Source organism: Augochlora pura, chromosome 11, assembly GCF_028453695.1.
Source record: "Augochlora pura isolate Apur16 chromosome 11, APUR_v2.2.1, whole genome shotgun sequence".
In the NCBI taxonomy this organism is placed as follows: domain Eukaryota; kingdom Metazoa; phylum Arthropoda; class Insecta; order Hymenoptera; family Halictidae; genus Augochlora; species Augochlora pura.
In genome coordinates this window covers 9101151-9118410 of record NC_135782.1, presented here as the reverse complement: position 1 = coordinate 9118410, position 17260 = coordinate 9101151, and the positions used below count along the sequence as shown (strand labels likewise).

The window sequence follows — 17260 nt, the reverse complement described above, 5'->3', positions numbered from 1 at the left end:
ATCTGTCATAATCACATCCGTTGGATGCTTAGACATCGTACATTTTTGATTGCTTAAAGGTAAATGGTAGTCACATTTCTATTAAATTCTATTAATAAGGTATATCAATTCTGATTTATGTATAGCTCGCTGAATGATCGGTTCACAGATGGTTGCATCAGTAAATCATAAGACGAAATCAATTTCTAAAAATAACTACCTTACATTAAATGAATACCTATTTCTATGTTTATGAAATATTCTGGCACTAAATATAGAAGATAAATTATAACACCGCATCTCGTACCAGTTCGAGCTTAGAATGTAATATTTTCGATCACGTTTGAGATGATCGATTCTCGAAAATTAAATTTTCTGCAAACAATTTCTTTTCTTTTTAAAACACCTCTTTCGTGTCCTCGGTTTTCCTGAAATTTTCGGCCGCTTTGGAAATGTTACATGCTCAATGCTTGGGCCGATTGACCCACTTTTTGTATCTTCGTAAAACGAACGATCAGATTTCTAGCCTAATAACACCGTTCATTACTCTCGTCGCGTTTGAAAGGCGTTTGAAACCTTCGGGAAAAAAGTACAAGTCGCAAGATGCGTTGTGCGAGAGTTCTTTCAGACATGCCTCTTTCACGCGTAAAGAGCATGTAGCAAGGATCGATTGAAATCACCCAATCAACGGACAGTTTCCGTCAAGAATTCGTCGATGCAAAGATACAGAAACAGACTGCGTATCTTCCCAAATTCGTTTGCAATGGGAAAGTGGTAATAATATATCGTCGATAAATTTCCAGAAAAAGTAGATTTTATCTAAATGTTAATTATCTGACCTCTACTTCAAACACATGACGATGATTAATTTTGATTAGAGAGAGAAAGAGAGAGAGAGAGAGAGAGTCATGAGACAAAGATTGTTAAGCAAGCAATAAAGCACCGGTTATTTTATCGACTGTTGTTGACAAGATGCATTCCAGGAGATTGTTGCGATCGTAATATATTCGGTTGAATGAAAGATTAAATCACGCTCGCAGATATCGTCGGTATTAAAAGTAGTAAATGTTGCACCTTCAATTATCGAGAGAAAATCATCAATAGTACAAAACGGACATGTTCATTTCGCCTAATCTATATAATACAGAGATAATGTGCGACGCTGCTTTTTCGCTGATAAAAAAGCGATTGTCATAAATCATCTCGTAATAGAACTCTTGACAATGTACATCAATTGCTTTACGCTTTCGAACCACGTTAATTACTCTCCATACAATTTGAATTATATTTTGTTCGACCAGTCCAGAAAAACTGGATCTTTCGAGATCGATATAAAAAGTTAACCAAGTGGCCCAAATGTGACAAACGCGCCGTCTCGAGACGGACGTTAATCTTATCGATCATTTGGATCGAGAGTTCTTATCGGGAGCCAGCCACTGTTCGCGTAATGTGGTAGAAAAATTTTCAACCTGACCTGATATCACGAGAACCGTGATAGCGGCGAAGTCATCGAGAACTAGTGCTCCCCCTTCTTCGGAGATGGTTCAATGAATCCACCAAGGTAATTGCAACGTGTTCCTTTCGACAATCTAAATCTGGCTCTCGTCAATTAATTCCCGTTCGGTGGTTGGCGTCTTCCTCTTAAAGATTCACGAAAGTGAGCGAAGACACGAAATCGATACTAATTTCATAGCAGCTACATTTTTTAATTTCTCTGAAAATTTTACTAGTCGTCGAAATGCTGTCGTTTCCTTCTTCCTCGACGCATCGTCACCTACGTACAATCATCGACAATATCTTTTAACAGTTGCGAGGACTAACAATCGCTTTCTAATTGATATTTTCTTTTCATATTGTTATATAAAGAACTATTGGAGACTCTGTCATTGTTGGTTGTTAAATATTCCCTTTTCTTAATCATGTTAACACTAATCCTATTACGGTTAAAACAAACGGTTCCTTGTTTCACAATTCTACAAACTTTAGAAACATTCTCGTGTGGAATGCTTGAATAAATTCCATTGTTGGAGCAGGTTTTATAACAAAAGCCTTACAAAATCTAAATGAATATTAACTTCTCACTTTTATGGGGTAGTGCAGAACAGTTACTATTATTGTACAAGGTATGTTATTTTTTCATTCTCCTAACGCTTTTATTGTTTTGCAATAAATGCGTTTACAGATTCCTGTAATCAGTGTCTTCCAAACCTTACTTCTTTAAATGGGTATTATTGCATTATTGTATAACGATAAAACTAATAATTCGGCAATGAAGTATATGTAATAAAGTAGTAGCTATACTAATATTAATTAACGTAATATTCTTTAGCACTTATCTAAATAGAAGTTGACAGACAACTAGTTCAGCTACATAAATTATTGACCAGCATTAATGACTTTCTGCTCTTAGTCAATATAAATCAACAAGTTGTAAAAGATAGTTACACTCGAAGGACAATAACCTTCTCTTCCATCAATTGTCATGCAAGTTCATTCAACATTTTCAATCTACTTCAGCTAAACCAACCAATTCTGTTTCCTAGAATTATTGTCGATTGGACACTTCTTCTTGACTACAAGTAAAAATCTATCGTTCTCGCTTCTCTGTCAGTTATGAAAGATCAAATTCAAAATTCTACCCACCGGTAGGACAAAGTTTAAGAGACAAATTACAACTCCATGTGACAACTTATGGAAAACATTATTTCCTAGATATTAAAGCATGATGAACTTTATCATGCAAGAAATCTCTACCCACAGAGCTAGACTGCGGATTTTTATGCAAAATAAACATTGTTTGCATTAAATGCTGTAGAAAATACATCATAGACACTTATCTGTCTCTTTGCAGTCGAAATCATCAAAACTAATTTTTCTGGTCTACAATATTTTCTTTTTATGAGATAGTGCATATTATGCATGTAGAATTGAGTCTTGTAACTCGTACAATAGTTATACTTTTAAAAATTTCTTTCGATATAAACAAGTTTAATAATGTAGAAATTATTTTGGAATATGATACTTTCGAATGCAGAGGGCTAATAATTTTAATGAGTTGAAGATAATAAATTACTGTTTCCCAACTGTTCAAATATTTGTTACGTATCTGATCCCCAAAAATCTCCCCATAAATGCATTAAATCCGCAGTTTAAGCGTCGCTAATGATCCCGCATTATCCTCGTTCAAGCAAAACGGCAAAGGTTCGCCGAAACTCCTGAAAGCGTCTCGACCCTATTCCCCGATCGATCGAACGTATCGCGAGGATCGCTGGCCGACTGGCAAAACCGCGACTCGAAGGGATCCCGAAGGGGGCACGCTGGCACGGCAAAAACACACCAAGAATCCTTACCTTCTAAGTTCTTGTTCCTGGCGAGTAGAGCCAGAAGGACGTCCTGGTTGGGCGCAGCCTCCGCCAAGTCGGCGGCGTCCTGATGCGAGGGCGGCAAAGAGGGTCCCAAAGGTGGCATGGCGCTCGTCGGTGGTCGCGGCATCATCACCGTCGCCGATCCCAACGACGGCGGCAACGGAAGTACCCCAGGTGTATGGTGGAGCGGATTATGCGGCGGCGGACCGGTGCTCGGTAGCGTCGGTAGCGTCGGTAGCGTCGCGACCGGCTGCACTGCCGCCGACATCGACAAATCGACGCCACCCAACAGTACCGGACGACACCCTCCTGAAGCGGATCCGCTGCTCACCGCCGGGAGGATTCCGCCACCCCCCGGCAGTGGTGCGTACGGCAAGTACAGCTCCAGTATAAGAGCAGGAAGCAGCAGCCGTGGGAACAGGTACCTTCTCTCGCTTTTCTCAAGTTCACAGCTTAAGCCCTCTCCTAGCACCGTCTAGTCCAGCCTTCGATAAATCTCGAGGAGCTTCTAGGAAGGTCTCTATGAAGGAAACTGAGGTAACTAAGTTTCAAGCTTGCGACAAGTCTGCTGCGAGTTCTTTTAGCTGTTCACCGAAGGGCACTACGCACACAAAACTACATTCACTCCACAATTTCAATGTCACGGTGCTACGTCAGTCTGCCGCAGCATCTAACAATCCACGGTCATTTCGAATTCGATGCAGATCATCGGAGAGCCAATATCGATCAGTTTTACCGAAGAAGCTCTTTGTGATGGTCGGAAGGGTCGCAATTGAGGCGACTGGTTTTGTCTTTGATCGACGGTTTGCGTGTCGTGAAGAGAAAAATAACGCGCTTCTTTATCGGGCGATTGTCCAAAGTTCGTCGTAATCTTGTCGCGAAGTATACACTGATGGCGATCGGTCTTCAAGGAGTCTTGTGCCACTGTCACCTGATGACTTTGTCTATCTCGACAAGAGAGAAGTCGCGCGGCAGCTTGTTAGTTCAACGATCGTGTATGATCGCGTGTAAGGGAAGCGCCAACATCTCCGCGCCATGGATCACTGAGCGCTGGATCACCGAGCTTTGGCTGGCGAACGCTTACGAATCTTTGCGAGGGCCGCGCTGCTGGTTGGAGCCGCGGTTCAATGGCTTGTTGGTAAATACCACCGTCTGCGGGTTTTCGAAAAGAAAGGCGGCGGTCACCGTAAGCGGTGCTGGGAAACCACGATTGCAAGAGCTTAATAACCAACGAGATCGAGCGTCCTCGACGGCGTCCCGCGATTTATTAACTGCGATCGGCGACGTCGTTCCGTCGCTCCGCGCAATCCTTTCCCACGGGAGACCTTGGATCAAGGTAACTTGATTTCTCGATCCTTTGCTTGGACGATGGTAAGTACACGTGTCACACGAATCGCGACGTATCGAACCGTCCGGCAAAACAGGAAACTGTCACTTCAAAGCAGCCACGATTGTTGGAGAGCGAACGTCGGGCATCACTGACATTCTCCGGCGGAATGTCTGCGCTGCTGCGCAGCTCGATCGAGACAGATCGAATCGACAGATGGAGATCGTGAATCGAGCTCCGATCTAACGGCCAACACCTCCCGACGCGATCCGAGCGGACCTCTAACCAGCCACGCACTCGTCCGATCTCTCGCGCGCTAGCCTTCAAAGCGGCAGTCCACGTCTTATCTGTTCACAAGCACCGGTTTATCTCGACCATAACCTTGGCTATGTTGCGGCGATTTTTCTTCATAAAAACGAGCCGCGACGTCTCCTCTTCTCCCGCTTTATCAACTATTCCATTACAATGTCCTCCACCTCGCTTGAGATTATCTCCGGTCGCCCTGACACCCTCTACGCGACAGATCCCTCGTGCAGTACGCGCGACGATTTCATAATATGCTGATGCAAAGTGCATCGAAGAGTTTCCGCGGTTGCTATACAATTATCTCGCGGAGACACGATGTTGAAACCGGGGAAGCAAACAGCTCCGAAACGGTTTGCTCTCGCCTCTGTTTCCTCTCGCGAAGAGTCTCTTAAAATAGAACACCGATAACACGATAACACGTTTTCAATTTCTAATTGAGAATTGAATCGTCGCCGATCCACCGTGGAGAATGCGACGAGTTCGCCGACGCGGAGCCGCGATTCAAGGGAACGCCGCTAAAGGTGATGCTTTTCTTACGGCCGCTGCCCGTGTCCCGATCCTAATACGAATTTCAATGGTTGCAGTTGGAAACGAACTGGTCGCGACCGATCCGACTATCGCGGTCGATCGACGATCTTCGGCGAAGATCACCGATAGGCGTGCACGCTTTGTTTAGTTTCTATCCTCTAATCTCCTCCGCAGCCGCGCGCCTATCTCCACCGTTCCCCTTTGATCGGCCAGCCGGGCTCGGAACGCGCGGTTTTTACACGCGTGTCGATGGAAATCGTGGCCCGGGGGCCCGATGTAAATCCCGAATGCCGATAGGGAGAAAAACCGAATGAATCACGTAGCGGCGATACCTTCGGCCGGGGTCCGGCCGAGCGTCGCGTCGCTTGTCGCCGGGCCTCCTTTTCGTCTGGCGATTCGACCCGAATACGCTCGACCGCCAACGACCGGTAAGAAACGGCGAATTCCACGGCTCTTGAATCGCGATTTTCGTCCTGCCACGCTCTTCTTCCCTTTTTTCTCTGGCATCGGTGCAACAAACCCGTCCGAGGCTCGTCATCGGCCGACGGTCCCGTCCATTCAGCCGACTATGATATTATCTGCCGCGCGCACACTGTCGATGACTTTCTTTCCGCCGTGTCCGTTGCCGGATTTTTCCTGCGGAGTCTTAAAATTCCTCGTGTTCATCCGATCCCTGAATTAATCCGCCTTTGCCTTTTATAGCGTCCACCGTACAGAATCTGCGAGACATCCACGAAAACAAATGTAAATCACCGGCGTATCCTTTCGTATCCTGTTCTCGATGATTTATCGTCTTCATTCGCGACAGCGTGCACAGTTGTTTGTTGTCCATAGGCGGCTGGCGCAACGTGCGACCGCGTAACAATGGTATCGCACTGGAAGAAATTGTCCCGTTAACCGAACCGTTCGCAATGTCCGGCGCAAGCCCGTCGACGAACGTTCGTCTCCTCGAGGTCCGAAGACGACGAGCTTTAAGGGTTGTGTCCGGAAAGAGGTCACTACCGCGAGATCTCGGAATGCGCGATTTGATTAGCGGGTACCGCGACACTATGAAGCCGACTTCGCGGGGTTCCCGGCTTCAGCGACGAGGATCAGAGACCCGGAGGGACCTGGAGGGACTTGGAGGGACGCATAGAAAGGTGGAGGTGGCTCTGAACGTTCTGTGAAACCGTGTGCATCGCCCTGTCGGAGGAGAGGCTTCCACCCTACCATCGACGGCCACCACCGAGCCGTCTCGTACCGGCTCGCTCTAAAAGGGGGGAAACTTTGGTGGGGTATCGATGATGGCACGCGTGCGCCGCAACCTGTCTCCCTCGTGCGAGAAACCGCGCGGGGGACACCGGCCGGTCGTGTTAGAAGATTTTCGAGTGATTTGCGGTGCACGCTCGCCAAGCCGAATCGAATCCAAAGTCGAACGTGAAAAATCTCGCGAGACCCTTCCTTATTTCGCCGCACGGTACCTCGATTAGACAGTGGCGCGACCCCCAAAGATTTGCGACAATGAACGGTCACCGGGATTAATTTCGTACGGATTAGGTTACATCTTTTAATCTTTCACAAAATTTTACTTCTTACTTTTCATTGTTCCTTTCATTCCTTTCTTTTTTTACGAATCGTTATTAAGCTGCGGATTTTTATGCGCTTACGGTACGCGCATGTTTCTGAAACGTGAAAAGAAACAAGAATGTTAATGGAAATTTATTGTTTTACTATTTTACGTTCGTCGTAAGGAACCTTTTAGTCGAAATTTGCCTACTCTTTAAACATTCAGAAGATGATTAATGGAAATGAAAATTTGCATAAAGATCCGCAGTCTAATCTACTGCATGCAGCCACAGACGGTATCTTCATAAAAGGGTTATTAATCGCTTGCAATTTGTCGACCGCGGGTTTTATGCACTTTGGTAAAAAATGTGTAACATAAAACAGTGAAATCATTATAAGTATGTAACCATATGAGCATACTATATATGTATATATCATTATTAACCATATGAGCATACTATCTATATAACTAAGAACCATACGAGAATATAAATAATTTTTCTCGAGATTTGAACGAGCAATTCGCAAAAAGTGAAATATGAATACGTCATGCATTCCATTTGCCCGATTGCATGTCTGTAATGAAACAGCAGTAATAAATTCAACCAACGCGTGTTAAACTTACCTGGAAATGGTCGCAAACGAGTGAATATTTGACTGTACCGAAATATTTAAATCGCCAGGAAACTTGAATAATGAAGCTAATTTTTTCCGGAGACATTAAAACGTAGGTTGAAACATCATTCCCAAGTATCGTTTAATAAAGACCACCATCACGAATTCGAGCCGGCTGTGCAGATTCTACCGAGGGTACTTCAAATCTTCGGAAAATTCATCCTTAGTTAACGGGAAGACGGAAGAAGAAGAAGAAGAAGAAGTCTCCATTAATTAAGCGTGCTACAACGAGAATCTTGAATAAGTAACACGAGGTACCGGATCGGCTCTTTCTCGCTTCCACTTCTCGTAGACGCAGAGTGTTTTCGGACGTGTTTGCGTAGAAAGTGAAAGAAACAAATGGCACGCAAAAAGGATGTGTAACGGGAATGGAAAGCTCGGCGACGCTCGTAGGATGTTGAAGGTTGCGAAACGGGGAAGGCCGAATAGTATCGTCGTGCTAATCAAGACCGATGGTCAATAATGGCGGCCACGGGTTGGTCGGATCCAAGTCCAACCTACCCTTTGGGCGTCGGGCGTATGTGGGGGTGGTTTAAGTCGGCACTTCGACTCTCTGGACTCGGTTCGGCTTGATTCTCGCCAGGGCTGGGGAGCGAGACATATTTTTATTGTAGCTAGGTGAATCACTGCCATGGGGTCTACTGCTTCGTGTTACTTACTCATATCGGAGACGAGACTCACCGTCGTTATAGCTTGCTATAAAACCACTGCAATATCAACGTGTTTGCTATATTTGTAATAGTATTAGTAATGGCTGCGTAGTAATTTGTATAATAAGTTTTGTAGCTGTATAGTAATTTGTATACTAAGGTATATAGTTTTATAGTAGTCTGTATAATAAGTTTTATATTTCTATAACAATAGACGTACAAACACAATATTCATTTGGTCAACAAAGAATTTTTCCCTGGGTCTTAAACTCTTAGAAACATAAAAATATTATGCTACTATGTTATCAATTAAAAATATTTTTAAATTTCCTAAAACGCAAAATCCATAAATTATCTTAAATTGTAATATTAATAGACTTAAGCCTCCTTTAAAATAAATGGCTCAATTATCCGAATCTGTGATATTTGAAATCGATGTTATCAGTATTATCACAATTACGTTTCGCGAATAAATTGCTCCAGTTAAAGCTATTCATATGCAATAGGATTTACTGTACAAATCAGCGAGGATTTCACTTAGTATTTGATCTAAGTAGCTGTTATATCATTTAAATCTTCTCTTTATTAGTTCGGATAACAAAGGTTCTACCGTAATGCTGTCGTTGTTCTAATCTTCTTCACAGTTACAATTACATAATTACAGTTCCTGTGGGCGATCAATCTTTTTAAGTGACAACGTTGCATAAGAAAATACTGCTGCGTTATGGATTATCTTTTGTCATAAAAGAATGTGGGAGAGCGATGAGTCTCCGAATTTGATCGTTTCATTCGCGTCACATTTCATTCTCGATTATTTGTAAGAAGTTATCAAACTCCAGTGCAAATCTAACGCGCGCCATATGTAATAATCGAAGAGTTCTCGTTTTCCTATCGCGATACTATTTTAAAACAATTTTTGCAACAGTGAGTTTTTTTCGATAAATACAGACAATGTTTATTATATAATCAACTGGTTCCGAGCTTCCATGGGAAAAATCGAATCTCTAAATTTTTACACAGGAAAATATTTAAACAGCAACATCATTCTGCAAACTTTACACGCACTACTGTTCAACAGATATATACAGAGTGTGGCATTTTTCCTTCCAGAGTGAAAGTAGTACTTATCCAAACAGTCGCCGATACTCATGATTCATTTTTTGGTCATTACTGACGACTCAGGATGGTTTCAAACGTTCCACGATTTTGTTTCCCGAAAGTTAAACATTCCGGGTACTGTTGGCATTTCTCTGAACCGGTCCCGTTATTTTACGAACCACCGTCTTCGACAATGAACACCGAACAGCACTCAAAACGTTAAGACGGCGGATTTGCTTGAATATCAACCGGAGGGTACATTGAATACCCATCGCTATTACTCGCTCGCGCGCGCGTATAACGACTTACTTGCACATGTTCCTGAATAGACACACATCCAGAGGGTAGCGTCGACCCGTCGGATCACCCGTTGGATGCACTCAACGAAATTAAACCTACGTTCCTCGACCTCGGACTGCCGTCGCAGTCACGTCCAGCCGTGATATCGGCAACGTTAGCTTTTACCACGTTTTGCGCGGGCCACTTGAAAGTTATTCGCGCGTAATTCGGCGGCTACGAATCTTAGATACGGTGCCCCCTCGGGCCACCAAGTTGTTCGAGAATTAACCAGAAATTTCGTAAAATGTCGGCTCTATTTTTCAGACAACTGAATTGCTTCTTAAAACGATGATAGGTGGTGGAAAAAGTTCCTGCGAATTTGGAACACAATTTTATTTAAGAAGGACAACTTTCGTAGCCATCGTCAAATTTTTGAAAGCAAGTTACAATGCATGAGAGCGCATCGGATTTAAGTCTGACCCAGTGCAATCAACCGACTGCGAATATTTTTGCAATAAGAATTTATTTTTTCCTTCAGCAGTTTAATCAGGTGCTGTATCGGTATTCTTAAGTTCTCGTTTGCCTACTGCTTGAAATTGCACTCATTTATTCATACATTTATGGTATAAAATTGACGATATAATATCTTAAAGTTTAGGCAAATTAAAAAACTTTCAGAACATTGCTATTTTCTTCTTAATTTATTCTAAAGACGTATGTATATTTTTCTGCATATATTTAGACATGTTTGTGTATTTTATTTTATTTTCTACCGAATGTGTGTAAACTAACATTTCAGGTATAAATGTCTGAGTTCTTTATTATCCAAACAAGTTTCACGTATTTGTTGTTCTTAAAAATTACTGTTTCATGCTACGAAAAATTGTGATAAAACATTATTTCGTTCCCATGAAGCAGACTCTACAGTATCCAGAAAATTGTAAGATAAAAGAAGCGTTAGAAAAAGCAGAAGTTTAATCACATAAAGAAGCAGATAAGACTGTGTTTCACCGTTGGATTCGGATAACCGAGGTTCTATAATATCGACGAAAACTTCTCGTTTAATCGATTGTCGGCGAAATGATCGAGGTGACCGAGTCGTATCGTTTCTTATTGAACAGAAAGGTAGCAACACCGAAGGCGTCGCGTCGGTTAAAAAGCAAAGCCGGCATTGGTATCCGCGGAAGAGGAACGGTATCGCGGTGAAATAAAACTCCGGGATATAAACTAGCCAGCCAGCAATATCAGTTTTTGGGGGAATCGAATAATGTTTCCCTTCGGTTTGAGAAAAATAACGAGAAATATCGTTCTCGGAGGCGAGGTCCGATCGTACGGCGGCCCATGGTGCCGATGCGATGCGGAGAGTGCAAAAACTGGGGAGAGAGCGAGCATAGTAAGCTCGAAAAGCTTGAACAGCTCGAAAAGCTCGAAAAGCCCGAAAGAGAGTGTCACGTTTCCATGGAAACCCGGTGGGGCGACTCCGCCTCTGGACTTGCCGGTTCGATATCCTCTCGTCTGCTCCCTTGCTCCAACGTCAACGTGCTCTACATTTTTCCAAGCCGGGGCTCGCGAAGCATTTTCCCTGGATGGTTCGGCGGGAAGAGAGGAACGAGAGAGAGAGAGAGAGAGAGAGAGAGAGAGAGAAAAAGGAAACTTCCGATGGCGGAGCGGCGATCTGCGAAAAACCTTCTCTTTTCTTTTTTTCTCTTTTTTTTTTTTCTTTATTTTCCAACGAGACGCTCCGATACTTTCGAGCCGTTCGAGGACCCTCGCCGTCGTACTTTCGTACTCATAACCTAATTCCCATTCCGTGGTCGCTACTTTCTACTTTATTAGTGTATCAAGGGGTCCGAAGGATGGACCGGGGTCCTCATCATTGCCGGAACTCCACGCGACCGACGATGACGAAACAGTTGAAGAGTTATGATCATCGAAGGTGTTGGCAATCGCTACTTGGTACTTTGGGTTCAACTTGCGAATGAACAATTAGAAAAACTTCTTTGACTATGAACATTATTCATTTCTTTCAAGTCGAAACAGGTGCTTCCGTTAGCAAAGTCTAGGAATGAAAGTATTTGTTTATTCTCTTGAGCATCGTGGAATGCTTTTGACTGTTCTTTGAAATCCTAATTGATTCTGACTATGCTAAGATATCATTTAATGCTTCGGCTAGAATTCCATAAAATCGATGGTCATTTCAATAGCCACAGCAGAATATTTCACAAAGTAAACATATTTGTCGGATCCCTAAACTTTGTCAGAATTAATCTGTTAGAATTAATGTTATGTAGCTTCGAGAAACCTACAACGGCTTTGTGTAATATTTTTTCATCGGTACTTTCATTATACCAAAGGATTAAACCCGTTTATAAATAAATAAATAAGTAAAGACACACAAGAAATAGAAATTGTCTGGTTTTAGCCATGAAATTGTTGAAGGTAAAAAAGTGCGGATCAAACCGTAGTAAAAAGCGTTGAGTGAATTATAAATTAACCCTTCCTAAGTGTTGATTAAAATGGAAAAGTATAGTAGAAGAAATATATTCGTAAAATATCACACAATATGTATTAAAACAAAACATACATTGGAATAAAGTGTCGCAGTTTAATTATAACAAATAGTACCCGATTGTCCGGGCCCAGCGAAGTGGTACGAATGTTCAAATAATGGAACAGTTAGTTAGAGTACCAGTCTTAGACTTTATTAATTTATACAGAGAACCATTTTGCGTTTGGGATATTCTAGATTGAACATATGAATAATGGTTGCGTGGATATATTTGATAAAGAATGGTGATATTGCAGGCCTGGATAATTAAGGTTTTAATGTATAAATAGCTCTCGCGGAAAAGCGATACTGTTGTATCCACACTCAGGAAACCATTGTAATCCCGAGGGAACATAATTCGAAATAAATATTTTACTAATTTTACATCCGAATAAAAAATGTTCGATGAGAAGTCATTATAAAGTATATTAGTAGCCGAATAAAAATAATGATAAATGAAAAATAAAAATTAGAACGTCGCAAAAATAATCGATAAATAAAAATGATCGAAAAATCGTTGTCGATAATTTATTGTAGATACGTGGATGGTTGAATATCGTCGACGAAATTCATTGCCGATAAGATTACGTCGATGAAGTGATTTCTTGTGAAATGATTGTCAGCATAAGGGTCATCTGTATCATGCGAACAGTATCGCTTCTCTTTATTAAAATCATATTTTAGTTATTGAACCGCGGTATCAATATTAAAATACTTCTCCACTGTTAAGACAGGATACAATCTCTTTTCGTAATTACTTAATACCTAAATCCTACTAACAGAACGTAGCATTAACATGTAATTATATCCTACCTGTTTCTTATCTCGTACTCTTTAATTCAATTAAGGTTCGCAATCTTGGTATTACATCAGACTGTATTGTCTGCAGTTTCCCCTAATTACAAACGGTAAGTTGAAAATAGAATTTTTCTACGGGAATTCGATTATTAAAATATATTGCGAGGGATGGAAGTCCGGGAACCAATGCTACCAGCGGAAAACACAATCTTCTATAGTACAGAAAGCATAATCTCATATGCATAGGAAACGCATAGTCTTATACAATACATGTATGGGGTAACCAGAAGTAACGTAATTCTTGTTTTAAATTGATTAATACATATCTGCATTTAACGCGTTTATAGTGGTATTCATCTGTAGGATAAATAATATAAAATTTTATATTATTTCGATAGACTCCGGATTTTATTTCTTTTACGAGAATATTAAGTAGCACAAATGCAAAATAGTGAAAGCATTTAAACAATTTACAACTTCGATTCTGTTCTTTTAAATTTACTAAAGTAATTGAGTAAATAAATATATGTGCACGTATATATCTTTTATTCTGCAATTTTTATTTCGCCTAAATAATAAAGTAAATAAATATATGTGCACGTATATATCTTTTATTCTGCAATTTTTATTTCGCCTAAAATCTGCGATCTACTTTCCTGTAACCCTTACAAAAAGCATAATGCAGTAATCGCACGAAGATTTAGCTATTGGTCAGATTAGATTGTACATTGTGTTTGTTAACGTTGCAAAGAAAATATTGCTCGCCGTTTCGGCCGGATCCGTTGAAAACAAAGTATAAACGTACAACAAGGATCCGTAGAGTCGTGTGTGCCGCCATTACTGGTACACGACGGAGAAATGTAGATACTTTCATCGGGCACACATCTTGTTCTGTCCTTTCCAATGTCGTTCGTAGCTAGTGGCTCGAGCATGTACTTCTCCGCGTGTGAAATGTCTCCATGATTTGCTCTTCGCCCTTTCTCTTTCTTTCATACTCCATCCACCTACAGCGTCGTCGTTTGCGTACGTCAAAACAGCGTTTCTCAAACTTTTTTGGCCGAATGTCACGAGCAATACGAAAGTGTATTGTTCGTAACGAAACTTTAAAAACGTTTTATCATAGGATACCAGCTAGTGTAATTCATCATACGTAGACTGGATTTTTACTGAAGATAAACATGTTCTGTATAAAACAAATGAGCAAAGTACAAGCTGTAATTCGTCTAATCATAAACGTTGAAGGGTAAGGGAGAAAAAGATCAGGGTGGACGTGCTTCCTAGATTTTAGGGTGACCTTGGTATTTTTAACGGAACTGCTTATTTTTCCATATAAACAGACAGCGCATTTCAAAGTCAATTCATTGACCCAAACACTTTGGTCTTTGAAGATCATTCATGGTCTTTGTGTGTTTATTATGTTTAGCTTCGTTTAATACGTTTTCTAAAACGAACTGTAATTTAGGAGATAATTGAGAGCGTTACCTAAAATAGAACAGCCTGTATATCTCCAGAATTAAATATCCATTTACGTGATTGGATGTTTGCATAATACGAACGAAAAAATTCTTCAATTTTCGAATTGGAACACGAAGATCGTTCATTGGACGGAATTTGGTTAATTTTCGTTCCGTCGAATCAGATACCGTGTTTCCAATCGGAACGAAATATTTTCTACACTCCGCAGCAATACTATATACCGCAATATCTTTTTCGATTTAATGTTCCACGAGTTGTCCATTTACTAATTTCCATCCTTTCTCAAGTGAATAATGCAGTAGTTACGTTCGCCGGGGCTGTCTCGTCTATCGTATTGTGACGAGTAATTTTTTCTTCACGTTGACATGTTAATGCTCTTGATCGCCGTTCCATTAGACTCTAACGATTGGTATTTTCTTTTGTGTCATCGAATTGTATGCGCGAAGACCTGTTTCCGTGGATGTTCATAATTCGATGTGTGTACGTAATACAAACAACAGTCGAACAACAAATATTGTAATGCAAATAACATTTCGCTGATGGATATGATATACGAGGTTAACACAGCTTGCACAATCTGTTCGACACAATGCAATATTGGTTCCCTGAATTTGACGTATCGAACGAGAATATATTTACAATACAATTATTACATTACAATTCTTTCAATTTTGCTGCGATGTGATAGGTCGTGAGAATTTTGTAATATTTTAGTTTTTATACAGATATCTTTAGTACAACCTTTGCTATAATATTAGACTGTAGATTTTCATGAAATTATGACAGTATTTTCTTAAATAAACGTTTAAAAAGTATTTTCATTTTATTTCTGCAATGAGTAATTTTCTGATTGACAAAGATACCGAAAACATAATTTTTGTTTAAAATGATGTATAAAAATGAAAATTTACATACGCGGTCTAATTATAAAATAATCGTAGAATGTTCAACCATCGATTTTACATGCAAAGTCGCAGATTGAGAGACACTGTGCTGAAACACATGCATGTATACGTACACCTATCCGTCTCTACGCGAACGTCCGCGAGTATTTGTAAAGTGAGCGAGAAAGAGCATGAATGACATATGCGGAACGTAGCCACCTCTATATTTTACTTGAAGCTATTCGCGAGAATTTACGAGGAACACCCGATACTCTCTTTCTCTCTGTCTTCTCGCCTCCCTCGTCTACCCTTTTATCCATACATCTATCTCCTCACCATCTTCCTCGATTCTCTTGGCTTTCGCGGCCACCTACCCATCCCTATCCGCACGACACGCACCGGAACAGAATTGTATAAGATCCAAACTTCCTTCGCGGCGTTTGCTCCGTTTTACCAGTTTTTTATCGGTCGAGTGAAAATTCTGCGTGCGTTGTAGGAAATTTCGAAATCTTATCGTTCGATCAATTGGAGATAATGTTACTGCTTCGGACACGCAAATTTCACAATAGAGAACTGATTTTCAAGTGTTTAATATCTGTGGATATCGTGTTTTGTCTGAAAGTAATGGCCATCTTGTGAAAAAAAAATGTAACGCTGGATTATCGTGTAGGACGTCATTAACCATTTCAAGTGCTGATAATTATTGTAGTTATAACATCGTACATTTGAATAACCTGATCGAACCAGTATCGCTTGAACCAACTTCCATAAAGAATTTTTTGTTCTGCGTCTTTTGTTTATTTTTTATTTTGTGGACTCTAACTACGAGCAATAAGAAACGAAATGCAACTTTGATGAATTTCTTTTAACACTAGATTTATAGAACACTAAAAACAGCTGTTTTACTGTTACGTCTTACTGCACATAGCGAACGAAGTGTAGTCCGGGACTGCCTAGTCGGGTTTTATGGCGGTGGGCCATGTGCTTGGGACTTTTGGCTACGGCGTGGGCATGTCACCCGTATTTTCAAAGTCTCTCTCCGAACCGTCCCAAGGCGCATGGTACGCCAATTAAGAATATTGCAACCAGGTGTTGGCGAGTTGCCGACGACCGCGCGGGGCCCGGAACCCCGGAAGGATCCGCGGTGCCGTCTCCTCGGTCCCAGGCGTCGTTCCTTGCGACTCCGCGTCACCGCCATGGGCCCATCGCGATTGGGCAGCCCTTTGCGGCACCCACCCTTAGATGGAAGGAGTAGGGAGGACCGAGGTGACGTCGAGGGTGACTTTCGGTCTTCCCAGTTAGAAAGAAAAATAGAAAACCACCGACAACTTCCTACAATTTATATCAACCTCCGAAATACACGCGCCGACTAGCAATTTGCACTCGTGCGGGAAGATCATCAGTGAAATAAACCAGTTTAAACTCAGAGCAAGTGTTGATCAATTCTCCGGTTTCGAACAAGAACCCGCATCTTTTTGGGAAACTCTCCCGTTGTGTCGTGCCGACATAACATTTACATTAACTTAAAAAGTGATACTAAAACAGGTATTTATATATATTACATATATTATGTTATACTAGTGCATATATTGAATGAGTTACTCGTAAATGTATCTTTACAATTTGAATAATAGTAAACCAAAAAATCATTAAGCTGTCATTTTGTCGGCTTCCATAAACTGTTAATAAGATGTATACAAAATGTACATAATAATTATGTATAAAACTATTATTATGCAGGACTAGATGAAATTGTTATGATCGTACTTTCGAATGTGGATCAAATTATAATTTGATATTTA

At 41.1% G+C, this 17260-nt stretch overlaps 1 protein-coding gene across 1 annotated transcript in view; it reads right to left on the bottom strand.

Moving 5' to 3' along the window:
• Lim3 (Lim3 homeobox protein) overlaps positions 1-3612 on the bottom strand; it is a 63825-nt gene extending 60213 nt beyond the window's left edge. Inside the window, exon 1 of the mRNA XM_078194121.1 lies at positions 3330-3612. Within this exon, the coding sequence (XP_078050247.1) occupies positions 3330-3612 (283 nt within the window). The remainder of the gene's footprint in view (positions 1-3329) is intronic.
• Positions 3613-17260: the final 13648 nt, after the last annotated feature.